This window comes from Phacochoerus africanus, chromosome 8, assembly GCF_016906955.1.
Source record: "Phacochoerus africanus isolate WHEZ1 chromosome 8, ROS_Pafr_v1, whole genome shotgun sequence".
Classification (NCBI taxonomy): domain Eukaryota; kingdom Metazoa; phylum Chordata; class Mammalia; order Artiodactyla; family Suidae; genus Phacochoerus; species Phacochoerus africanus.
This window is the reverse complement of record NC_062551.1, coordinates 35,939,044-35,965,019: the sequence shown is the minus strand read 5'-3', so window position 1 is coordinate 35,965,019 and position 25,976 is coordinate 35,939,044. Positions and strand designations below refer to the sequence as shown.

The 25,976-nt window shown below is 44.1% G+C and overlaps 1 protein-coding gene across 3 annotated transcripts in view; it reads right to left on the bottom strand.

Annotated features, from left to right (window-relative positions):
• Positions 1-20,760, bottom strand: part of N4BP1 (NEDD4 binding protein 1) — a 55,311-nt gene extending 34,551 nt beyond the window's left edge. The window contains exon 1 of one of the 3 annotated variants that reach the window (XM_047794001.1): positions 20,314-20,760. In XM_047794001.1, the coding sequence (XP_047649957.1) occupies positions 20,314-20,511 (198 nt within the window). In that variant the 5' untranslated portion in view covers positions 20,512-20,760. The remainder of the gene's footprint in view (positions 1-20,313) is intronic. The other 2 variants (XM_047794002.1, XM_047794003.1) reach the window with 2 other exon arrangements.
• Positions 20,761-25,976: the final 5,216 nt, after the last annotated feature.

Genomic DNA, 25,976 nt, shown 5'->3' with positions numbered 1-25,976 from the left:
CTCTGCCATCTTCCTAGTGCTTTCGGGTTCCTGGGGCTCTTCTTTTCAGTCTTCCAGTCAGAAACCTGAGGCTCTGGTTATCCTACTTTGCCCGGCACTTCTGCAACTGTACCTGGGTCCACCCAAAGGACAGAGAGGGAGAAAAAACGAGATTGGCCTCATCCTCTTGGGACCATAACTCCACCAAACAGACGAAGGTTCTCCCTCAGAATTCTGGCTCCTGCAAGTTCCACTGTGCATTGGAATGAAGAAAAACAAAAAACAATTTCGCACTCTATTGGATACTCCATTTTCTGCCCCCTAAATCACAACTAGAGGACTTCCCCTGGTGCTCACTTGTGCCCCTAGTGACCACTTCCACCTCCAGGTTAAACTGGATTAAGTTCAGCCTGAGGGAGAACGCAGTGGGGGGATGATAACTAACTCACCACTCGTTTGGTGGTCATTTGAATACTGGTCTTCTTTCCCAGTTTATCTGCTACTGCTTCCTTTTCAGAGTGCTCAAATAGGTTCCCTGTTGCCTGCTAAAACTTACGTGGTGCTGCCTACTTAGCATAAGTAAATGTCTGGCTGAATTCCCATGAGTCAAATACTGCTGAGACTACTATGCAGCCATTGGATAAGAAAAAGTTGATTACAGCCACTCAGTGGAATGCCAGCAACAATGAGCCAACCTGGAGAGAAGAGGTTTCTTCTCTAGAAAAAGGGCTTCCAAAACAATATCCTCTCAAATAAGGGCTAATTCTCTAATTGGTCCAAGGTAAAGCCCATCTATCAACAGATCCTGTCCAGATACAGAGCTTCCAACTGGCTTTGGAGATTTAATATGAAACATTAAAAAAAAAAAATCCATTGCAGAAGAAAGTCTGACAAATATGAAGAAAAACAAACCAACAAAGAACACAAAAAAGGAGGAAAGTTGGCAATGCAGGGTAGAAAGGAAAACTTCAACAAAATTTTAGTGCTTTCACAGATACAAGATGATAATGAATTTATAAAATAGGAATTAAAATGCTAAAAAAGAAAATAATCAGAATAAAAGTAGTAGCAAATTGGAGTTCCCACTGTGGCGAAGCGGAAACAAATCTGACTAGGAACCATGAGGTTGTGGGTTCGATCCCTGGCCTTGCTCAGTGGGTTAAGGATCTGGAGTTGCTGTGAGCTGTGGTGTAGGTTGCAGATGTGGTTCGGATCTGGCGTTGCTGTGGCTGTGGTGTAGGCCGGCAGCTGTAGCTCTGATTTGCCCCCTAGCCTGGGAACTTCCATATGCTACGGGTGTGGCCCCAAAAAAGGAAAAGAAAAAAAAAATTTAAGAACACGATAGTCAAAATGAGTCAACAGAGGAGTTCCCATCGTGGTTCAGCTGTAAGGAACACGACCAGTATCCATGAGGACATAGGTTCAATTCCTGGCCTCACTGAGTGGAATGAGGATCTGGCGTTGAGGTGAGCTGTGATGTGGGTCACAGACACAGCTCAGATTTGGTGGATCTGGTGTTGCTGTGGCTGTGCTATTGGTTGGTAGCTATAGCTCCAATTCAGCCCCTGGCTTGGGAATTTCCACGTGCTGTGGGTATGACCCTAAACCAAAAAAAAAAAAAAAAAAAGTCAATGACAACTGAAAGACAAAGTGGAAGAAATCTCTGCAAAGGTATCAGAAAAAGAAAGAAATGAGAGAAGAGAAACTTTTAAGGGTCCACCTAGGATTTCCCAAATCCAAATAACTGACATTCCAAAAAGACAGAATACCACAAAGAAATACCACAAATCATTTCCTGGAACTAAAATACATAGTGAAAAAATTACATCAGTCTTGTTTGGGGACCAGTGCACACAGATCTCATTTTGAAAGGGTCCACAGAATACCCATGATTACTTTTTAAAAATCCTGGGGGCAAAGAGGCAATGGGGCACACATAAAATGATGACAATCAGAATGTCAAATTCTCAACAGCAGTTCTGGATAATCAGGGTCAAAAGGGTAGCGATGTTTTCAAAATTGGAAGGGAAAATAATTCTCAACTTATAATTCTATACCGTCCACATTATATACCAAATATAAGGCAGAACAAGACATTTCTAGCAAGCTAAAGGCTGAGAAAAGTACTCCCATGGAGTCTTTTCTTTAGGATGAAGGCCACCAAAAATATGGGAGACGAAGTAATTAATAAATTCCACCAAGAGCAGAAAATAGCAGTCCAAAGATTATAGCTGTGCAGCCGATAAGCTGAGCAACCAGCTGATTGGAGGAGGGAAGAGGGCTCCAGAGGTGTTTTCCCAGAAAAGGAGGCTCAAAGAATAGTGGATACAAAGGAATGTTTGTTTAAAAAAAACAACCACGAAGCATTAGGGATGTGTTTAAAGCAAATTTCATAAGTAGATGAGAAAAGGGCAGATAAAAATTCCAGGAAAAATTAAAAGCTTGGGAGTTTCTGCTGTGGCTCAGCAGAAACGAATCTGACTAGGAACCATGAGGTTGAGGGTTCAATCCCTGGCCTTGTTCTGGCGTTGCCTGTGAGCTGTGGTGTAGGTGGAAAATGCGGCTCAAATCTGACACTGTTGTAACTGTAGCTGTGGCTGTGGTGTAGGCCAGCAGCTATAGCTCTGATTCGCCCCCTAGCCTGAAAACCTCCATATGCCACAGGTGCAGCCCTAAAAAGAAAAAAAGAAGAAAAAATTAAAAGCTGTACCAGAAAGAGAACATAATGTAATACAGCACTTGGCCTTGCAATGAGTAGTATTTATATGCCAGGATTATAGAAACCTTATCTCTTGCTTTACCTAAAAACGAAAACAAAACTATATTGGTATCTTAGTCTGTTCCGGCTGCCATAACAAAACACCACAGACTGGATGGCTTATAAACAAGAGAAATTTATTTCTCTCAGTTCAGGAGGCTGGAAGTCCAAGATCAGGGTGCTAGCATGGCCGGTCGTGTGAGGACCCTCTTCCAGGCTGCAGACTTCCTGCTGTCTCCTCACTTGCTGCAAGGGGCAATGGCGCTCTCTCAGGCCTCCTTCTAAGGGTATTAATCTCCTTCCTGGGAGTTCTGTCCTTATGACCCAATCACCTCCCCCAAGGCCTCATTTTTATACAATCACATTGGATAGTAGGATTTCAACATAATGAAGTTTGAGGAGACACAAATATTCAGATCATAGCAACTGAAAAAATGGGGGTAGATTTTGCCTTGTTATTTATCTTAAAGGAAGTGAATAATGCCTAACACTGATAAGAAACAGCAGTATATCATTTATAATTATTTAGGTAAACCCCAGAACAAACAGCTAAAAACAATAAAAGGGGCTGCCTCTAGGAAGCTGGGGCAGGGCAGGGTAGAAGCAAGAGACTACTGTTTTTTTAACCATAAAAACTCTCAATACTACCTGATTTGTTTTAACCATATGCATATATTATTTTATTACACTCTCCTTCCTAAGTTTAATGAATTTAAAAAGCGATGCATAACATGCTGTGATGCTGTGTAACAAGATTACAGAGGGCCTCCCACAGGGGAGTTCCTGGTGTGTAAGCACTAGGAGGCCTGGCAGAGAAATGCCCAATACAAACAGAGCCATCTGACTTACCCCCAAACAATCAAAACTATTAAATACAAGATTAACTCGGAGTTCCTGTCGTGGCACAGTGGTTAACGAATCCGACTAGGAATCATGAGGTTGCGGGTTCGATCCCTGGCCTTGCTCACTGGGTTAAGGATCTGGTGTTGCCGTGAGCTGTGGTGTAGGTTGCAGACGCGGCTTGGATCCCGCGTTGCTGTGGCTCTGGCGTAGGCCGGTGGCTACACCTCCGATTAGACCCCTAGCCTGGGAACCTCCATATGCCGCAGGAGTGGCCCAAGAAATGGCAAAAAGCCAAAAAGCCAAAAAAAAAAAAAAAAAAGATTAACTCCACAGATGTGAAGAAGAGCTGTGCTAAGAGCTTGGTACAGCTCTACATACACGCAACTCCTTTTTGTTTGTTTCTACGTGCCCCAAAATTATCCTTTGAGACTCGGACTCCATTTTTACATTAATAAATTTACTTGGGGGAATTACTAAGTAGCAACAATTGATTTTTACACTCCAGGAATGAACAATAAAGTAGATAGGCATACCGTGTTATTACATTCTAAATGTCTGGCCACCAGTTGTAGTGATTAAAAAGATTCTGTGGATCCAAGTAGTCATCATACACATTTATCTGTATTTGGTATCTGAACATGTGAATGTTAGTCAAAAACTGTTTCTGCCATCCTGCAGCATTCATACTGTTTTTACTTGACTCAGGATTTTAAGAAAAAAGGAGGGGAGGCATACACTACACACAATAATAACTTTCCTTTCATATGGTAAAATGAATTTCTATTATTCTACCGTCTACAGACTCAGCTCTTCTTGACTTGAACATTTCACCAATCCAGAGAGAAACTCCTGGCAACCTCTGCCATTCAGAACATAGAACAAAGCTAAAACCAGAAAGGAGAGCAGTGGCCATTCAAGAGTCTGCAGATTTGACCTGAGGAAAGGGTTCTTGGCACCATTGTTCACATCTACCATTTCTTATTACGGGCACACGCTTGAGGGGCTTTATCAGCTTGTCTCCCATATCACATATGGTTTGAAGCAGCGGAATGAAAGTATAAAAGGAAGAGCATACCTGCAGAGCATGCAACTCCAAGTGATAACTGACAGCACAGGTGCAAAAAGAAATTTAAGGAAGACATAATGGTTAAAAAACATAGCAACTCGAGATCAGGTATCATGAGTGTGGATCTGACAGACTCTGACAGCTGACAGGGGTCTGCACCCTGGCAGGATGTAACAGAAGATACTCAAGCTGAGCACAAATTAATGGGGAAGGAGGAACCATACATGCAAGGAAGCTTTTAATACATTTTAGACAGTTCTAGTTCTCAATGTTGGCTGCAAAATCAGGATTTCTTACAACTTAAGATACTTTTGCATAGATGATGTTGTATGTTACCTTTAAGAGAAAAGAAAGTAGGAGGATTAATATGATTTTTAGATAGGAGTCCTAGAGAATGTACATAAATTAGAAGCACCACAGAACCTTTGAAAAAAACAATGTCATTAATATACAAATCTATTAACAGGTCCACTTTAACCTGTTAAGATAATGTCTCTATCTGGCCACCTACGCTAATAATACCACTATAGAGTTAAAGCAACCATTTTCAGCATTTTTCCAAATGCACTTCCAACATTTGCTTTCTGTCCCACCTTTCTCCTCAGTCTTATTTCTAAACCATCCACCAAGTTCTTCCCCAGGAGGGGTACCTTAACTGCTCTGCAGGGAACTTCCCTGCGTGCACTGAACTCTGCCCGTACTTCTGAAAAACAGGACTCCACTCGAGACCTCAACCCCATTACATCTGCAAATCAAAACTGTCAAGCTTCCAAAGCTCTTGGATCTCCCAAGCAATTTAATCTTTACTCTTAGCCAAATAATGTCTTCAGTGCCCAACCTCATTTCTGTCACTTTTCTCACTTAGTAAAAGACATTATATCATCAGTGCCTGGAGCCCAACATATGTGATTTCCTCTGCCTCTCCTTTTTCATCTAAAATTCATGAATTCTTACTCCTTCCTTCTGCCTCAAAGCCATGCCCTTTTCCCAGGCCTCAATTCATCACCCCCTCTTTACCCACCCACCCCTGCCCACAAACAGGCAGGGGACTCCCTGATCCTACGGAACACTTCCTTCAGCCCTACTGCCCTAGGCACCTGCCTTTTCACCGTTACACTTTTTTGAAAAAGTAGCCTCAAGCCCATTTCCCTGTCAACCCTTTGAAATCCGGATTCTGCCTCCATTCAAACTGAAACCACTTTCTTGAATGACAGCTAATGCCAAACCCAAAGGCCCTCTTCTCTGTACTCTCCTTTTTGGCCTCTCTACTTACTTAGTAGGTAGCATGATACCTACTGTGAACCAACTTCTCCTTGACAAATTCTTTCCTCTCCACACTTCTGCGATAGCACTGGCTGTCCTTACGCTCTCTCTTTCTGAGGATTCCCCAGAATCCTTTGCTGCCTTTTCGTACTGTACCTTAAGTGTAGATACTCCCCAAGGTTCTGTCCTGGTCCTGTCCCTCAATTACATGCTAAGAGGCTCTTCAAGTTCCAACCATGACTTTTACTTCTCGGTTGATATCTCCCAATGTCCATCTCTAGACTGGATGTTGTTTGGCTACAGACCATCCCCTGGGCATTTCTACCTATGCTATCCCACAAGGAGCTCAAACCTGACAGGTCTGAATCAGAACTCAAAGCTCTCCACCCCTCCATCTTTGGTCCAAGATCCTTTCAATGAAACGATAGCGAGAGTCAAAGCTTTCTTTCCTTCTTCGCCATCTGCAATCCTTCACAAATGTGAACACTACAACACTGCTAACATCTTTCTGTTGCCAGTCTTGTCCCACTCCCCTCCTTGTAATAGTATCAAAGTTATGTCTGCAAACACACCCTTCACTTCCTGACTCAAATACTTTCCAGAGCTCCTCTCTATATAGGATTAATAACGTTCTAAGATCCTCAGAATTACATTCGAAGTCCTTGGTGGTTCAGACTTCAACATGTTTTCTTATTTTTGGAGCCAAATTTAATCTTTCCTTCAAGAATTAGCAAAAATTAGGTGGGGGAATGTTTACGTGTTTTCTACACACAGTAGTATCTTATTATTTAAACAAGAGCATTTGTTTCTAGACCGTGTGCATACTGACCCTGGTCACTTAACCAGGGGTGACTGCGCTTGTCCTGGGGCCACTGGCAATGTCAGGAGACAATTCTGGTTGTCACAACTGAAGGGGGCCCCCAGCAAGTTGGGGGTAGAGACCAGGGATGCTGCTAAACATCCTACAGTGCACAGTACAGCCCCCTACAACAAAGTATTAGCTGACCAAAATATCAATGTTGAGAAATCCTGAACCAAGCAATAAATGTCTAACAAATACATGTCAAAACAGGGATTAGCAAGTTAGGGAATGCAGCTGACACCCAGCCTCATATAAATGATGTGGGTAACATCGTTCATGAGAGAGTGTGACCAAATGACAAAAAAAACCAAAAAACAAAAAACTGTGTGTGTTGGGGCTATTTCATTTTAATAGTTTGCATAACATTAAGAAAAACTATCAACTTTTCCAAATAAGACTACATGTAAAAGAGTGAAATCAGAACATTCTCTAATACCACACACAAAAATAAACTCAAAGTAGATTAAAGATCTAAATGTGGCGTTCCCATCGTGGCTCAGTAGAAATGAATCTGACTAGCATCTATGAGGACGCAGGTTTGATCCCTGGCCTTGCTCAGTGGGTTAAGGATCTGGCCTTGCATGAGCTGTGGTGCAGACCAGGAGCTAAAGCTCCAATTTGACCCCTAGCCTAGGAACCTCCATATGCTACAATTTCGGCCCTAAAAAGACCAAAAAAAGGATCTAAATGTAAGACCAGATACTATAAAACTCTTAAGAGAAAAACATAGGCAGAACACTTTGACATGAATCGCAGCAATATCTTTTTGTTTTCTGGGTTTTTTTTTGTTTTTGTTTTTGGTTTTTTTTGTCTTGTTTAGGGCCACACCTGCCGCATGTGGAGGTTCCCAGGCTAGGGGTCTAATTGGAGCTGTAGCCGCTGGCCTACACCACCACCACCACAGTAAACGCTGGATGCAAGCTGAGTCTGCAATCTACGCCACAGCTCATGGTGATGCCAGATCCCTAACCCACTGAGCAAGGCCAGGGATCGAACCTGAGTCCTCATGGGTGCTAGTCACACCGTGGTGCAGGTTCATTCACACCTGCACCACGATGGGAACTCCAGCAGTATCTTTTTGGATCCACCTCCTAGAGTAATGAAAATAAAAACAAAAATAAACAAGTGGGACCTAATTGAACTTAAAAGCATTTGGAGAGCAAAGGAAACCATAAACAATGAAAAGACAACCCACAGGATGGGAGAGAATATTTGCAAATGAAACAATCGAAAAGGGATTAATCTCTAAAATATACAAACAACTCATGCAGCTCAATATAAAAAAAAATCAAAAATTGGACAGAAGATCTAAATAGACATTTCTCCAAAGAAGACATACAGATAGTCAAAAAACACATGAAAAGATGCTGAACACTGCTGATTATTAGAGAAATGCATAAAAAAACTATGATGAGCTATCACCTCACAATAGTCAGATTGCTATCATCAAAAAGTCTATAAACAATAGGAGTTCCCATCGTGGCTCAGTGGAAACAAATCCAACTAGGAATCATGAGGTTGAGGGTTTGATCCCTGGTCTCGCTCAGTGGGTTAAGGATCCAGTGCTGCCGTGAGCTGTGGTGTAGGCTCGGATCCCGAGTTGCTGTAACTGTGGTGTAGGCTGGCAGCTGATTGGATCCCTAGCCTGGGAACCTCCATGTGCCACGGGTGCGGCCCTAAAAGCAAAAAAAAAGAAAAAAAGTCTATAAACAAATGCTGGACAGGGTGTGGAGAAAAGGAGAAAAGAAAACCCTTCTACACTGTTGGCAGGAATGTAAACTGGTACAACCATCATGGAAAACAGTTTGGAGGAGCCTCAAAAAACAGAACTACTTTATGACACAGCAATCCCACTCCTGTCCATCTATCCGAAGAAAACCAGACTTCAAAAAGATACATGCACCTCAATGTTTACTGCAGCACTACTTACAACAGCCAAGCTATGGAAGTAACCTAAATGTCCATCGACAGATGAAAGAAGATGTGGTACATATATATAATGGATTATTACTCAGCAATAAAGAAGAACGCAATAATGCCATTTGCAGCAACGTGGATGGAACTAGAGATCATACTAAGTGAAGCAAATCAGAAAAAGACAAACAGCATATGATACCACTTATATGTGGAATCTAAAAAAAATGACACAAATGTACTTATTTACAAAACAAACACTCCGACTTTGAAGACAAACTTACAGTTACAAGAGGGGGGGAGGGAGGATGGACTGGGGGTTTGAGACTGGCATGCGCACACTACTGTCAATGGGGACCTGTTATATAGCACAGGGAACTCCACCGAATATTGTGTGATAATCTATATGGGAAAAGAATCTGAAGAATGGATGTGTGTATACGTATAACTGAATCACTTTGTTGTACAGCAGATTATTATCACAACATTGTCAATCAAATATACTTCAACAAAATTTTAAAAAATGAAAAAAATAGTTTCTGTAACATTAAGAAATACTATCAAAAACTTCGAAATATAGCAAAAGGATGGGCGTTCCCATCGTGGCACAGTGGTTAACGAATCCGACTAGGAACCATGAGGTTGCGGGTTCGATCCCTGGCCTCGCTCAGTGGGTTAAGGATCCAGCATTGCCGTGAGCTGTGGTGTAGGTTGCAGACACGGCTCGGATCCTGCATTGCTGTGGCTCTGGCGTAGGCCGGTGGCTACAGCTCTGATTCGACCCCTAGCCTGGGAACCTCCATATTCCACGGGAGCGGCCCTAGAAAAGGCAAAAACACCAAAAAAAAAAAGCAAAAGGATAGCTTCTCAATCACAATGGCTTGCCCACCCAAAGATTATTTACTTCTCTGGGAAATGTACCTTTGTCTGACACACCATTCATTATTGATTAGGGCCTGGACTATGTTGCTGCATGTTAAAATGTAGATTTCTGTCCAGCGGAGATGCCAATTATCTCTGTCTAGTAGAAAAGATATCCCCAATGGTTATAACTTCACTGCTTTGTAAGATATTAGCCAATTTCACCTAATCAAGCAATTTTTTTCTACCCATTTTTTTTTTTTTTTAGCACAGAAACTAAGATACTCAAAAGCTCTTCGAACCACTTTTACGTCCTGGCTCGTTTCCTGACTGAAAGTCTTGTTTATAACTTTTTAAATAAATCTTCACTTTGGCAGTTTTGCACGGTCCATGGAGATGTCCAAGTGGGCTTACCTGCTTGGAGCTATTAAACTGAGTGGCCCAAGAAGGGCACCTCATCGGCTCTGTGAGCTCAAGTATATGTCACTTTGACTTCCAGGGTGAATCTCAAGCAGGAAGTGAATTTTACTAGTGCTGTTTCCCTGTTGTTCCTTTTCCTTCTGATTTTTCATTTTTATTTTATGGTTCTTAGCCACATGTCCCTTTCCACACTGGCTCTGGGACCAAATGGCTACAGACCACCAGGTCGGTCTCACACATGAACCTAGTCTGCAGGAATCTGACTTTCAATCTGACCATGTGGCCATCCGTCAGCAGATAACAGGGACCCACTTTTCATGGCATGAGAGAGTACCAGAAAATCTGGTTTTAGTCTTTTCTGTTCTTCTGTTTGTGCAAGAATATGTCTCAGGACTACTTAAAGCATAGCCCTTATGAAATATGGATCAGTTTTGTGTTTTTGAATTACTTTCAACCTGTGGCTAAGATTAGGGAACCAGAGTTGAAAGCTCTCTGCATGTTTGTGTCTATAAACAAGAAAATGCCTTTATTTCTTTATGGTGTGAATGTGAAGTGTATTCCTATCTCCAGGGGTTATTAATAAATTATATAATAAATTTCTTAAAGAACCTCTGTTGAATTGGTTTACAGAGAACAGGTTTTTACATAAATCTATATTCGTAGAACTTCTAGAAAATAGAGAAACTAAACATCCAAACTTATAATTATGTGTTAGCCTTTTAAGGACAAAACAAAAACACCCACGACACACAGAAACTCAAACTCTGAGAGCATTTGTATTTAAGAATCCAAATTCATGTAATAAAAATAATCCTTAGACAAATCAGTCTGATGTGATAATTTTTTCAATTTAAATTTTTTTGTCTTTTTTTATCCTTTTTGTCTTTTTTTTTTTGCCTTTTCTAGGGCCGCTTCCACAGCACATGGAGGTTCCCAGGATAGCGGTTGAATCGGAGCTACAGCCACCGGCCTACGCCAGAGCCACAGCAACGCGGGATCCAAGCCGCGTCTTCGACCCTCACCACAGCTCACGGCAACGCCGGATCCTTAACCCACTGAGCAAGGCCAGGGACCGAACCCGCAACCTCATGGTTCCTAGTCGGACTCGTTAACCACTACGCCACAACGGGAACTCTCCAATTTAATTATTTCATATTAGCATATACTTGATTTATGATTTGACAATTTTCATGCTAATTTAAAAACAGCTGTCCTTTCCCTGATTTTATCAATGTAGAGTACAGTGCATGAATAAAATTTTTTTCAACTTAAGATTTTTTTTATCATGAAGACACTAATCTGAACTTCCTAAACTTTATTGGCATACTGCTCAGATAAGCTATTTTACTTATAAATAATACTTATGATTATGGAAAATAAAAATGTATACATTCAATTAAGTCGAATTCTAACAGTGATTTTTTTTGGTATCAGAAATTCTATGTTGCTCAGTAGTTTGTCAGTTTAAGCAAATTTCCAATATCCTTAGTTAACTTTAATTCCTTGATTGGACTAACAGTAGATGGTTAATCAATTGACACTCCTTGGATACATGGATATTAATACACTAATTTCCAAGTGAGAGAGTCACCAAGTATAGTTTAATCACACACATTACACATGCTTTTTTTTTAATATAACCACAATGTCACTACTGCACCCAACAAAATAATTACTTAATATCATCTGATACCTGTATTAAATGTCTTTTTCCAGTTGTTATGATTTTTTCTCACCATAATTACACAACCAAGTCTTGCCTTGTCTAGTATGTCACATATACAGATTAGTAAGCACTCTTTTTTGTAAGACTTTTTTCACTTGGCATAATATTTTTGAGATTCATCCACATTACTGCATATCTCGGTAATTTGTTTTTTGCTATTACTATGCAGTATACCAGTCTGAATGTCTTTTACACCTAAACTATCTTTGATGTTTCACAAAAGCCCCCAAGCAATCAATCACAATGATTTGCCTTTCACCTTGTAAGGATGTTAAAACAGGTATTCTTCCCTCTCTCTCTCCCTCTCATTCTTTCTTTTGCTTGTAGCATGCAGTGCCTTGATGTGGGATCGCAGTTCCCAGAGCAGGGACTGAAATCAGGCCGCAGTGGTCAAAGCACCAAATCCTAACAACCAGACCACCAGGGAACTCTTCTAAAATTAAATTTAGTTATTTCCTTGGGGTACAATGAAATTTTTAAAAATATCGAACACTATTAACCATATCAAATCAACAGGGAAGCTTAGTCTACTTTCACTGAGTCTTTACTTTTCATGGCAATGTAGTTACTTGCATAGGATCATTAAGAATCTGTCCTCTCTTTCACTGGGATAAAATCAGACAAATCCACTCTGCAACCGAGGCCATAATTAGAATGCCATATTTAAGAATAAATCTCATTGAATCAGGTATGGAAAGATTACTGTTAAAAAACAAGAACTATAGTTCATGTATGACACCAATGCTCAGGACACTGCTCTGGAACCTACTCTGTGGCATACATGCAGCATAAGAAGGTTCCTTCCTGGCAGGCCAGAAATTTTAGCATATTTTGGGAATCTTGAGGAGAGAAGAATTCATCCAGATGTATAGGTACTACAGGTGATATATGTAGAGACAATTATTTTTATTTTTATTTTTTTTTGGGGGGGGGGGGGGGGGGGCGGGGGGTTCATTTCCTAGCTTTAAAACAGAAGAGCCAAAGAGGCATTAAACCAAAAACAGGGAGTTCCTATTGTGGCTCAGAGGTAATGAATGTGACTAGTGTTCATGAGGATGTGGGTTCAACCCCTGGCTCAGCTCAGTGGGTTAAGGATCCGGCATTGCGGTAAGCTTTGGTGTAGGTTGCAGATGTGGCTCAGATCTAGTGTTACTGTGGCTGTGGTGTAGGCTGGCAGCTGCAGCTCTGATTCGACCTCTAGCCTGGGAACTCCCATATGCCCAGACTGCGGCCCTAAAAGGAAAAACAAACTAAAAAAAAACAACAAAAAAAACAAATGACAACCACTTGGCTATGAAAAGGCAGCCTAAGGTTCCTCATGACATTTCCAGGGAAGATAATTCTCTAGTCTTAGTAGTTGCTAATACCTCCTGCCATAACCTAAGTACAATCAGGCTAGTCTATATGCATGTATGTGCGCATGTGTAATCAGAAGTAACCCTTGGCGGTTATTTATGACTACAAGGGACATGATTAACACAAATTACAGAAACTCTGGAAGAAAAGTTGCATGCTCTCTCAGTATCATACTAGCAGTCCCAAAGAAGAATTACCTAATAGCTAAGGCAGCCTGTCCAACAGAACTTTCTGTAATGACAAATGTTTTACATCTGCATGGTCCACATGGTACCCTACTAGCTACATCTGGCCACTGAGCACTTGAAATACACCTGAGGAAATGAATAGTTCATTTCGCTGAATTTTTCTTTTTTTTTGTTTACTATTTTTTTTTTTCCTATTCTTTTTTTCCCTTTTTCCTTTTTAGGCCCACACCCGAGGCATATGGAAGTCCCCAGGCTAGGGGTCAAATCGGAGTCATAGACTCGTCCGGGACCTGCACCACAGCCACACCAAGACCAGATCCCTGACCCACTGAGCAAGGCCAGGGATCGAACCCACATCCTCATGGATACTAGTCAGATTCATTTCCGCTGCGTCACAACGAGAACTCCTAATTTCACTGAATTTTAATTAAACAGTTATACGCGATAGTAGCTATATACTGAACAGTGTAAATCTAGCCGCCGGGCTCTTTTTGTACGTCCTAAGAATAGTTTTTACCTTCTAAAGGGTTGTAAAAAGCAAAAACAAAGAATATGAGACAGAGACGCTTTACCATTCACAAAGCCTAAAATATTTATTATATGGCCTTTTTTTTTTTTTCTTTTTATGGTCGCACTTGTGGCACATGGGGCCACAGGGTGGATCAGTGCACACATCTGTGACCTATGCTGCAGCTAGTAGCAACGCCAGATCCTTAACCCACTGAGTGAGGCCAGGGATAGAAGCTGCATCCTCACAGCATCTACTCAGCTTAACCTGCTGAGCCACAACAGGAACTTCATGGAATTGCATTTTAATTGAAAAAAAAAAAAAAAGAAAGAAAAGAAGAAGCAGTCATTTTTAAAGTTCCTACTCACAAAAGGAAAACAAAAAAATGGAAAAGTGGTGGGGATTCAGTCTGAGCTGTGGTATAGGTCACAGATGAGGCTTGGATCCCATGCTGCTGTGGTGTAGGCCCGCAGCTATAGCTCTAACTAGACCCCTAGCCTGGGAACTTCCATGTGCAGTGGGTGTGGCCCTAAAAAGCAAAAAAAAAAAAAAAAAAGTTCTTTTATTAATTACTGTAAGGATTCCCTCCCTATAATTTTGTCTTTGAAATGCAAGACAAATGCAATAATAATAATGCATATTATGCAATTATAATAATTTAGTAAAAAGCCAACACAGAACAAGATGTCCCTGTCTTAATCAAAACCCTACAATACTAGCTGGTAAACAGGGAAGAGGAAACTACAGTCGTGAGCAATCACTTTGACCCCTATAATCAGTGTGAGAGTATCCTTTATTTCAACATTCTGGTATAACCCCACAATATTAACCAGAAAAACAGACTGAACAAACCACTGTTTCTTAAGAAGATGATTTTTACAACCATAGTGAGTTAAAAAAAAGTATCATTCTAGGAAATGCAAAAGGCCACCAACCTCTTTTCTGGTAAAATCAAAACAAAAACTCTGTCGCTACTCAGTATTACATGTATGAATTATTTCCTCCATGAACAAATCTACTGTTCAAGAATTCATTCATGAAACCAGGTACCAAGTTCTTCTAACAGAAAAGCTAACGAAACAATACAGGGTCCATTTTAACCTTCTGAAGTCAGTGAAGCAATAGGCCACTCCTACAGGAATTGCATTTTCTTTATCCTTATCTTTCTCCTCTCAACTCCATAAATATTCAAGCAAAAACTCAGGTAAAGGACCATCGTCAACTACTCAGAAGGCCCTCTTTGCCCTTCCTCCCAAATTAAAAGCAGACTGGATGTTGGTCTACCTTATATTTTCTCAGGGGTACTGTAATTTCAATGTGAAAGATTGATGAATCCTCCAAATTTCTCTCCTTTGACGTCCTCCAGACTGATGCTCTTGCTAGGTCACTCGCTATGTCTCACGGTGGTTTTTCACTGCCGTGAGGTAAGGCCTGAAATACCACCAACTGATGGGCAGCTGCAGTTAGCAGACTGGCACCCTGAAGGTTCAGGAAGAAACCATACAAGTACCCATGCTGTTTACTGCCAATTACTCTTCTTTTGTTAGAGTCCAGGGCAGACTCTAAGCTCACCAAGCAACCCTAGCACCCAAGTCTCTGCTATGGATCCCTGTGACCTCAGCAAAGCATTATCTCTACAAGCCTCACACTTCCATCCTACTAGCCTCTCACTTCTCTTAAGAGGAATGCTTCCACTTCACCCATGACCACAGACGCACCACTCCTTGGTTCATCCTCAGAATTGCTCCACAGCCAAGATTCTGATCTCTGAAATGTCTCTCTAACTACAACCTCTAGAATTCTCCAATACTTACTGGGCTTGTCTTCTGCCTGTGTGGTTCCGAATCTAGGCGGGAACATGGTCTAAAGCCTTGCCCCTTCTTTTATTCTCAGTCTGAACCTCTCAAGCTATTAGTTCATTGACAAAAGGTACGTCTCACATATTTTTGGACTGTTCTAGCCCAAACAGGACTAACCATTCAGAGACACTTCTGAGGCCCATTCTGCCTTGCTCGACTGCACTTTAGATTCCTTTAGTCTTTGTGTGTTGGCTTCAGCAACACCCTGATGGGGGACATCATCACCTACTTGAGAATTTCTGGATCAAATGATATAATAAATTCATACATCTAATCTTTGCTGGCCCTTACTTCAGGTCCACGGTCCTTTTGTGTTCTTTTCCAATGTACTTCCAACAGCTCCACTGTGTCTATGCTAACATACTCCACTGCCTTCAAATTTTCACCCTCTCTCTCTGGCCATAAACTGGTATCCCACTTTACTAAGACAGCACTAATAAGCCATTAAGGCCTTCCATTCCCTCTTCACTGAATGGAAAAAAAAAAAAAAAAAAAGAGCATATCTTCACTCATTTGTTTCCTACTATCTATAGCAGAGGTCCTAAAAAGGCAGTTCAAAAGCTGAATCTGGTCCAGCGACATGTTTTGTTTAGCATGCATGGCTGCTTTCTGTTTTCTTTTTTTAGAATATGTACTTAAAAAGAATCTATTACTGCAAAACTTTTATTGAGATATAATTCATTGCATGCATGGTTTTCAAAACATAAATTAGCTGCCTCAAAAAAACCAAAACCAGATTACCCATTATGAAATGCAGACGTTTGGCTTCCCTTGAGTGAGAAGATCAGACTTTACTAGGTCCACACTGCGTGACTGCCTAACTGAGCATGGACATCTGCCATCTTCCATGGGCACCAGCACTGTGGCTCACCAGTTCCTTCTTATCAACCAGGCACTTCTCTATGCAGTATCCCCACTTGGTCCTGGGGAACATTCTGAAAACTCTGTGGCTCTCTGATCTAAAGGAAGAGTTCTGGAGTTCCCATCGTGGCTCAGTGGTTAACGAATCCAACTAGGAACCATGAGGTTGCGGGTTCAGTCCCTGGCCTCGCTCAGTGGTGTAGGTTGCAGACACAGCTTGGATCCTGAGTTGCTATGGCTCTGGCGTAGGCTCCAATTAGACCCCTAGCCTGGGAACCTCCATGTGCCGCGGGAGCGGCCCTAGAAAAGTCAAAAAGACAAACAAAATAAATAAATAAAGGAAAAGTTCTAACTCTTGGCACTCCCCAGGGCTGAGATCTCTTCAGCCTCATCTCCAGCCACACCACACTGCCTGACTCCAAGGATCCTGCTTTGCATTGATTTCTTTGTGAATGAGGTACCTCACCGTTAGTACCTCCACTTCCTCTCTGAAATTCAATCCTCAGCCTCCGTGGTTTCCAGGATGTGTACGTCCAGACTTCAGTCCCCTCCCACTGGACCCCTATAAACAATGCGTGCTTCTGGGTTTCCTCTCACTTTCAGACATTGCTTCTCTAGCCCCTGTAGTAATGTCACATTGCTATAAAAGTTGCTAAATGCTTACCCTCAATTTCTGTACTTCTATTATCACAAACCAGCAATGGACTATACTGAGTAGCACAAACCTAGAGGTATAAACACTGACGATGGAGGCGTTTCTTGGAAACATAAATTTGATGGCATCACTCATGTCCTTACAACTCTTCCACGACCCTCTGAAGCCTGCCTGCTTGGTAAAAGCCATGTTCTTTATCAAGTCCATGTGCTCTGTGTCCTGGCACATTTCCTCCACTCTTCTCACACTTGAGGAATCCATGACAAAATGGCACTACTTCATATCCCTGTGATTTTGCACATGCTCTTCCCTCTGGGAAACTCTCAAGCATCTTCCTGCACCCCACTGGGCAGAGTAATCCCCTTCCTCTCCTGTATTACTATGATATCTTGCACATACTTGAACTTTTTTTTTCTTTTTCTTTTTGGCCACACTCCCAGCATGCAGAAGTTCCTAGGCCAGGGATGTGGCCATCTACTCAGTTGCTAAATCCCAGTGAAAACTTCTGTCACCCACCCATGTCCAGTTCTAAATTGGAACAATGTCCCTTCTGCAGTTGGGTCTCCCTGCCTTCAAACATAGTTTCAGGCAAATCCTTCCTCTCCCCATATCATCACTGACTCCCTACTGAATAAGGGCCAATGGCATTTGGGTCCCTGGAGGCTCCATCTCTCACTGGGCACCTTGACACGTCCATGCTCTCCTGGCTTCTAGGGCCTTGCCTGCAACCACCACCACCACCTGGGAATCTTCCTGGCTCTTCAAAGCCCAGCTCAAGTGGGCTCCCACCAACAAGTTTCCCCTTTGATTAAGTGGCCACTCCTACTAGAGCGTGTGCCTTTTTAAAAAACTTCCCAGGACATTATCACTTTCTACAGAGTAGCCCCATCTCACCTCTCTCCAGCTAATGGAGCCCTAATTAATTAAACCTCTGCATTCTCCTCCACTGGAACATTTGCTAAAAAGTAGTAAATTAACATTTTTAAAGCAAGAAAACAACATGAACCACTTGATGGGACCCAGAAAGTTGCCAGCTAATCAGAGATTCTACCAGCTAGTTTAAAAAATTCTTTACTCTAAATCTTCCTTCCCCAAACCTTCTCCTTCTCCACAGCTTAACTGCAGATGCTGAAGTTTGTTTTCCTGTCCTTAATTTTTACAAACCAAGTTAATATTCTCTTCCTCAAAAGAATGCAAAACAAACTCCATAATGAATTAACAAGAACAAAAAGCCCCTTGAGTATGGCATTCAACTCTTACCCAGGAATCTCAAGAGGAAAAAAAAAAGAATTTCTTACAAATGGGAGAGTTGGATAATGAGTAACACATATAACAAAGATAAATAGGCAGGTGACACAAACTACTGAGATACTGTAAGACACACCTTTTCCAATTAGCTTATGTTGGACTGCACAACAGAAACAGGCACGAGCACTAGAGTTGGGAGGTCCGGCAGGGTTTTTCTTTAGAGCAAAAAAAAAAAAAAAAGAAAGAAAGAAAGAAAGAAAAAGAAGCACTTTCCATGCTTGTGGTGAGCCTCGAGTAATGCTGAACTGGAAGCAGGCAGAGGACACAGTAAAAGCTGTGAGGCTAGTGAGACTACAATGGAGGTTTAAGCTGAGAGCTGTTAACGCAGAGAATTGGGAAATTAAAGTGGGGTTGGACTAATAAGGGTTTTGTAAATCAGAGAAGTCTGGAGTGAATAAGACAGACAACAGGAGGCTCGAGGCGATTCCGGGACAGGAGAATGACTTTTTGTGGAAAGATTAGTCTAATGCAAGTTGTGCTAGGGAGAGAAGGGGTGAAGTGAAGACAATAAAGGGAGGGCACAGACCAAGAAAGAAGGTTTTAACTGCTACAAAAGTGATGGAAAAGAAAGGAAGGAATACACCTAAGAGACTTTTAGAAGCCATAATAGGACTTAGACATGTCAAATTTTTTCGCCTTCAGGAGTGGGAGAAATTGAGTGGCTGGGGTGAAAACAAGGAGGGAGACCAGTTGTCGGAAATCAGATCATTGGTTTCGAAAAATCAGGAACAGGAAAGCTAACTTGACTCAACATCTGCAGTGCTTTAAATCAAGCTGTGGAGAAGAATCAAGCTATTACGTTTCCTAATTCCTCTAAACATATTAAAAGCAAGCATTCAGGGTTCTTAATTTAAGAAAGCCAGAAGTTACAGCTAATCAGATCCTTCCAGGACACTGTGAAATTTCCCTCCCTCAGAGGGGTCATCATTTGGGAGGTGGGTATTAAGGACAAGCACCACCCCAGTCTGAATCCTGACTCTCCCACTTACTCAGTGGGAAAACCTGGAGGAACCGGGCTCCTCAGAAGTCTTGCTGTCTTTTGGCTTGAGGAAGGAAGGGAATAGCTGAAGGTGTCCAAAGAGGTATAAGACTGAAATGCTGATTTAGAGAGAGGGTGAGTCACCTCTTCGAAAGTTTCAGTTTCCCCAGCTGTTTAAGACAGGAAGACAACAAATTCTACCTCACTGGATTTTTTAAGGAATCCTTCTGCAGTACTCAACGTCTGAGGTGCTATAACCATTCAATAAATGTTAGTTGTACGTAAAATCGATACAGGGAACAAAGCTATTCTAAACACTGTTATAAACATCCCTCTCTTCTTGATGTTCTGAGGAACGTACTACCAACATGGTTTTGCTCACTCTTTCAAAAGGGGTCTGACACCCCCCAAAGGTTCAGAACCCCTCTGAACCTTCCCAGAGGAGACCTGGGAAGAGAAAAGCGGCTGAGGTGGTGGGCCAGAAAGCTGCGGGCCCAGCCATCAGGTCCTGCGCACCAGCCCGAGGGCTGGGGGGAAAGACAACAACAGGCAACATTCTTAGCTCGTTCACTCCTTGCCAGTCACTGTGCACCGCGCTTTACACAATCACCTAATCGAATCCTCGCGAAAGCCCTCCAAGTCAAGTGCTGTCGTCAGCGCCACTCTACAAACAGGGAAACTGAGGCGCCGAGGATAAAACCGCTAACCCAAGGTCACATGGCTCGAGAGCCGAGGCTCGGGAGATTGCACTTCCACCATCGCGCGTCGCGGAGTCCGCGCATGAAGGGCAAGAAGGAAAGGGTGTGTGGGGGTGCCCAGGGACCCCGACCGACGGAAGGCTGCGCGCGCCCGCGCGCTGGGGCCGGGCCGGGGAAGGCGATCGCGCGGGGGCGGCGGCCGCACTCACCTTGGCGCTGTGCACCGCCTCCTGCGCCCCGTGGAGCTGCAGCCAGATGCGCGCGGGCAGAGGTTCCTCAGCCCCGAGCGCGCCGAGCACCGCCAGGCTCACGCCGAACAGGCCCTCGATGCGGCCGCGGCTCCGCTCCAGCAGCGCCGCCTTCTCGGCTGGCGCCGTAAATTCGTCCAGCACCGCCCGGGCCGCCATGGCGGGCGCGGCCTCCCGCGGCGGCGCCGGGGGCCGGCGGCGGCGACGCCCCCTCAGCGTGCTGCCGCTACACTCGAGCCGGTCAGTCGGCGTCGGCCCTTCCGGCCGCCTCGCCTCGGCCCGCGCGCCGCCGCCTGCCCGGAGGCCCGGCTACACCATCCCCGCGCGGCCGCCACAGCTGGGCAACTGCGGGCAAATAGCCCCTGCGCCGCTGCCGCCGCCGCCGCCGCCGCCGCCGCGGGCCGGGCCCCGCAGCCGCGCCTGCGCACCGCCCGCCGCCGTCATTGAGAATCGCCGCCCCCGAGGGGCTGGGGCTGGAGTGTAGGCGACGGAGGCGACGTCACGCGCAGTCGCCATGCTTGTTGAGGGCAGAACGAAGGCAGGAACCTGGGCTGTCTTTGGTGGGGGTGCGACGCTTTGGGCGACCTGGTGGATGGTGAATTTCTGGATTTACAGTTGAGGTGGAGGCTCCGAGCCAGTAGGCGGGACGGAGCCGGTGTCACACAAGGGATCTGGCTTTTCTTCAAACATCTTGCAGCCCAATCTAGGGCTCTAACAGATTGAGTTATCGGCTTCTCAGTAATTGACCGATGGTTTTTCTCTCTTCCTCCTTCCTTCTCTCCCTCCCCCACCCTCCTGTCTCCCTGCCTGTCCTTTGCTTCCCTCTTTCCATTACTTTACTTTGTTCTTAAATAAAAATGTTGACGGGAAGAGAAGAAAATGGGAGTAATGTGTATGGTGATTTGAAAAGCAAAGAAATAATTAGGGAAAATTCAGAAGAGTGGTTTCTTCTGAGTGGGGAGGAGGAGAATGTGACATAGAAGTACCAGAAGTGGGGGTTTAGAGGCTCTTCCATGATGTCAGTGGGGGTTTGGGAAAGTATACCCTAAGCCCTCTCCAGGTCCGTTTTCCCATCTGTAAATTCAGCGGTTGCTCTTAGTTATCTCCAAAGTCTTTCCAGGTTTTTCATTCTCTGAGTCCATGGAAACAGGTTGTGGAAGATAAAGTGGTTTCCTTTGGGCTAATTGTTGGATAATTAGATACCATGATAATTAGGAACCATGAACGTACTTGTCTATGTTACACTGTCTCGTCTGTCAATGTAGATAACAATAGTACTTCCTATTATTGTGAAAATTAATATATAGTACCTGGACACGGTAAGTGAGCACCAAGTAGTAGCTGTTATTACTAAATTAGCCATATACTAAAGGCTTCATTTTCACAGAAAAGTTTTGTATGGATTATGCAGCCATACTGAACATGTGAGCCTGGGGGTCCCCTCCCTCTGTATAGATTCCCCCTTGAGAAAGAAGGGGATCTAAAGATGTGGCAGTTGGAAAGGCCAAGGGGGAATGGTTTTGGTAAGAGGGAATACCCGAGGTAAAACCTCAAGGATCCGGGCTGCTGGGGTTTTCCATTTGCCTCAGAAGTTCAGGCAGGTGTGATCCCCTAGTGCCCCACCTAAAGATGACTCAGCACAGGGAAAAGAACTACTAGGTTCACAGACAGACAACTTCCTGTTCCCCTGGGCTTTTCCCTTGGTGTCTACACAGCCAGCGGCCTTCCTCCATCAGGTAGATGACCTGAGATTGGCTGAGACAGGTCAGATTGGTATTCCCTCTTACCAATACATTGCACCCAGAGCTGGAGTGGCCTCGAAGATAAATTGCATCCTGAGCTAGAGTCAGCACAACACGTTATTTCCTGTCTTCTGGGTGCACTCACCTTAAATGGAGTTGCTATTGTTCAGTGATTGGACAAGGGCTTTCCCCAGCACAGTTCCTGTTTGCTTCCCTGCTGGTGATTGTTTATTACTTAATTGTTAGGGTGGGAAAGAGGGCTGCTTTGAAAAGCAAAGGCAACTCCCCCACCCCACCCCACCCCCAAACCTGCCCTAAAACAACACTAGTCGTCCTTACACACAACTGTAAAAGGAAGTTGGGCCCTTACACTGTGTCCGTAAGTCTCTGGATTAGCGTCTCCCCAGAGATACAGCTTTGGGGGTTTTCCCCAGTTCAGAATACTTGCCAGTTCATATCTGGTCAGCATTTCCCTTTAGGGAACTCTCAAGATTTCCTGAGTGTAGGGAATGAGGAGAGAAAGGGAGAGAGAGAAATCCCCTTTTAAGAAACTCCCTTTGCTTCCTATCATTTCTGAACCACAGCTTCCACTGGTTGGCCAAACTTGCCTACCTGGCTGGCCTCACCACCCAGGACAGTGGACTCCAGGGAGAAGACCTTCACAGACTCTATTCCAGACCCTTTATCTAACTTTTTCTCGAATCTCCATGACAACCTCATGAGAGGAAGTTGAGGGAATCACGTGTTTCCCCCTCCCAGATTTTCATGGCGGGAGGAGGGTGGGTTCCTCCTCTTTTCTCCAGCAGGGTCGACTGTGGGGAAACACAGCTTCCGTCTGCCCCTTGCCCACTCTTCTCCAGGGCAGGAGGGAAGCTTCTCTGAGCCAACTGTCAGGGATCAGCGCTGGGTTGGGCCACCCTGCCCCAGAAACTGTGTTATTATCTTGTGTTTGCGGTTGCCCACTTTGTCAGTGACTCGGTGAAGTATTTTCACTCAACCACATCCTCCAGTCCAGCTTTGTCAGTAACAAAGGCAGCCCTTTGAGCTCTACCTGTCTGACACCTTTTGTGTCTCACTTCTGAATGCTGGAGGGGCAGCAAGTGTTCACTGGCTTCCTAAAACTCCAGCAGTGCTCGCTATTTTTATCATTCCTATTTTATTTATTTATTTTTGTTTTTTGTCTTTTTAGGGCCGCACCGTGGCATATGGAAGTTCCCAGGCTAAGGGTCGAACGGGAGCTGTAGCTGCCAGCCTACACCACAGCTCACGACAACGCCAGATCCTTAACCCACGGAGCAAGGCCTGGGGTCAAACCTGAGTTTGATCCTGTTGCTATTTTAAAGATGAGGAAAGAGGAGTTCCTGTCGTGGTGCAGCGGAAACAAATCCAACTAGGATTCATGGTTGCAGATTCGATCCCTGGTCTTGCTCCGTGGGTTAAGGATCCGGTGTTGCCGTGAGCTGTGGTATAGGTCGCAGACACAGCTTGGATCTGGCGTTGCTGTGGCTGTGGCATAGGCCGGCGGTTGTAGCTCCAATTCGACCCCTAGCCTGGGAACCTCCATGTGCCATGGGTGCGGCCCTAAAAAGACAAGAGACAAAAAAATAAAATAAAAAATAAAAAAGTAAATAGGGAGGAAAGAAGCTGAGAGAAGTTCTGGAACATTCCACCAAACCAGTGAGTGAAGTGGTAGGAATAGGCATTTGAATCTAGGCAGTCTGACTCTGTGCTGGGTGCTCTTACATGCAATTACATGCTCTGCCATGCAACCAGCTGCTTTGTCTGCTCTTGTGCAGAAGTAAGCAGGAGGAGATGATATGTTCTCATGACCAGCCAACCCCCTAATGCTTGGACCCTCCTTGCCTTGGGATGCTGTCAAAACCAGACTTACACCTGTCATATTGCTTGACTTACCAACCAATTGATAAAGAGACTTAACATGGTGTGTCTTCCTGGGCTCTTTGGTTTTCATGTAATAACACCTAGGGCTTTAGAGTAAAAAACAGGATTACAGCTGTGCTTCCACCACACATAAATTTCAATACATTGGCAAACTGTTCAGTCTCTCATCTGCCTTGTCAGTAGTCCAACTCACCATCATCTTTCCCTCTGACAAATGTGGGGGGGTCCCCGACATACTTCCTGGCCTCTCTCGGAATTTCAGGAGCTACAAGGAGAAAGTATTTACAAATTCTCAAATGACAAATTTTATTACTTAATTTCGTGCTTAAGATGCTCTAGGAGCTTCCCCTTAGGCTCAGTATAAAAGTCAAACTCTTGGAGTTTCCTTGTGGCACAGTGGAAATGAATCTGACCAGTGTCAAATCACAGGTTTGATCCCTGGCCTTGCTGAGTGGGTCGGGGATCCAGCATTGCCATGAGCTGTGGTGATGGTCACAGATATGGGGGGGGGGGGAGCCAAACTCTTTGTCTTGGTTTGCAGCACTGGCAAGATCCATTGACCCTAAAGTTCCCTTTGTGGCTCAGCGGTTAACAAACCCAACTAGTATCCATGAAGATGTGGGTTCAATCCCTGGTCTCACTCAGTGGGTTGGGGATCCAGCATTGTTGTGAGCTATGGTGTAGTTCAAAGACAAGGCTCGCATACTTCGTTGCTGTGGCTGTGGTGCAGGCCAGCAGCTGTGGCTTTGCTCCAACCCTAGCCTGGGTACTTCCAAAAGCTGTGGGTGCAGCCCTAAAAATAAGCAAAAAAAAAAAAAAAATTTTTTTTTAATTAAAAAAAAAAAGATCCATTGCCCTGCTTATTCCACGTCTGCTCCCCCCTCCGCCCTAGGCTTGCACTGCCTGAAGGTATTTGCACAAGCTGTGGCTTCTTCCAGCTTTCTTTTCACTTAGTTAATTCTTGCCCATCTATCTGATCTCAGTTCCACACTGACTTGTTCAAGAATTCATTCACTGGCCTCTGATGAGCGTGGTCCCCTGGGCCCAGGTTCATGGGGCATTGTGGCCTTCTCATCGGAGGACTAGGGCCAGTTTTCTCTGTACTTGTATGACATGACTGGTCCAAGCCCATCTCCAGGTGTCATCAGAACTTCAGCTTCCTGGGGGCAGGGACCCGAGACTGGATTGAGCTAGAATATCCTAGGCATGGAGAGTAGACCTTCAGCACTGGAGTGAGCCGAGACAGGGTTGCACCTGAAGGTAAAATAGGATTGGATCTCTAGAGTTCCCTAGGAGCTCCATGGGTTAAGGACCTGACATTGTCCCTGGTGTGGCTCAGGTCACTGCTATGGTGTGTGTTGGATCCCTGGCTTCCGCATGCCGCAGGTGTGGCCAAAAAATAGGAGGTTCCCATTGTGGCACAGTTGAAAGGAATCCGATTAATATCCATACAGATGTGAGTTTGATCCCTGGCCTCACTCAGTGGGTTAAGGATCCAGCATTGCTGTGAGTTGTGGTATAGGTCACAGATGTGGCTCGGATCTTGCGTTGCTATGGCTGTGGCATAGGCTGGCAGCTATAGCTCTGATTTGACCTCTAGCTTGGGGACTTCCATATATGTCCCTGCTGTGGCCCTAAAAAGCAAAAAAAAAAAGAAAGAAAGAAAAATTAAAAACGATGTTGGATCCTCCAGAACCTGGAGGGCCAGTTACAGATTTTGTGGTTCATCTTAAGTGTCTTAAGTGCAGTGGTAAGCCTCCTCAGGTTTTGAAGTGGCAAATGAACCATTTATTTTATGCTCTCCCTTCGCTGGGGGAGGAAGCCCAGGGGGGGCCAGAGCAGACCTGGAAAGAGCATTTAGGGGATATTGGTTCAGGAGAAAGATGACAGTGGCTTGTAGCAGGGACAGTGGAGGGGAGACGGAGAAGGGAAATTTGAATGGGATTTTGGTGGTAGCATCTTGACATTAAAGTGCAGGGG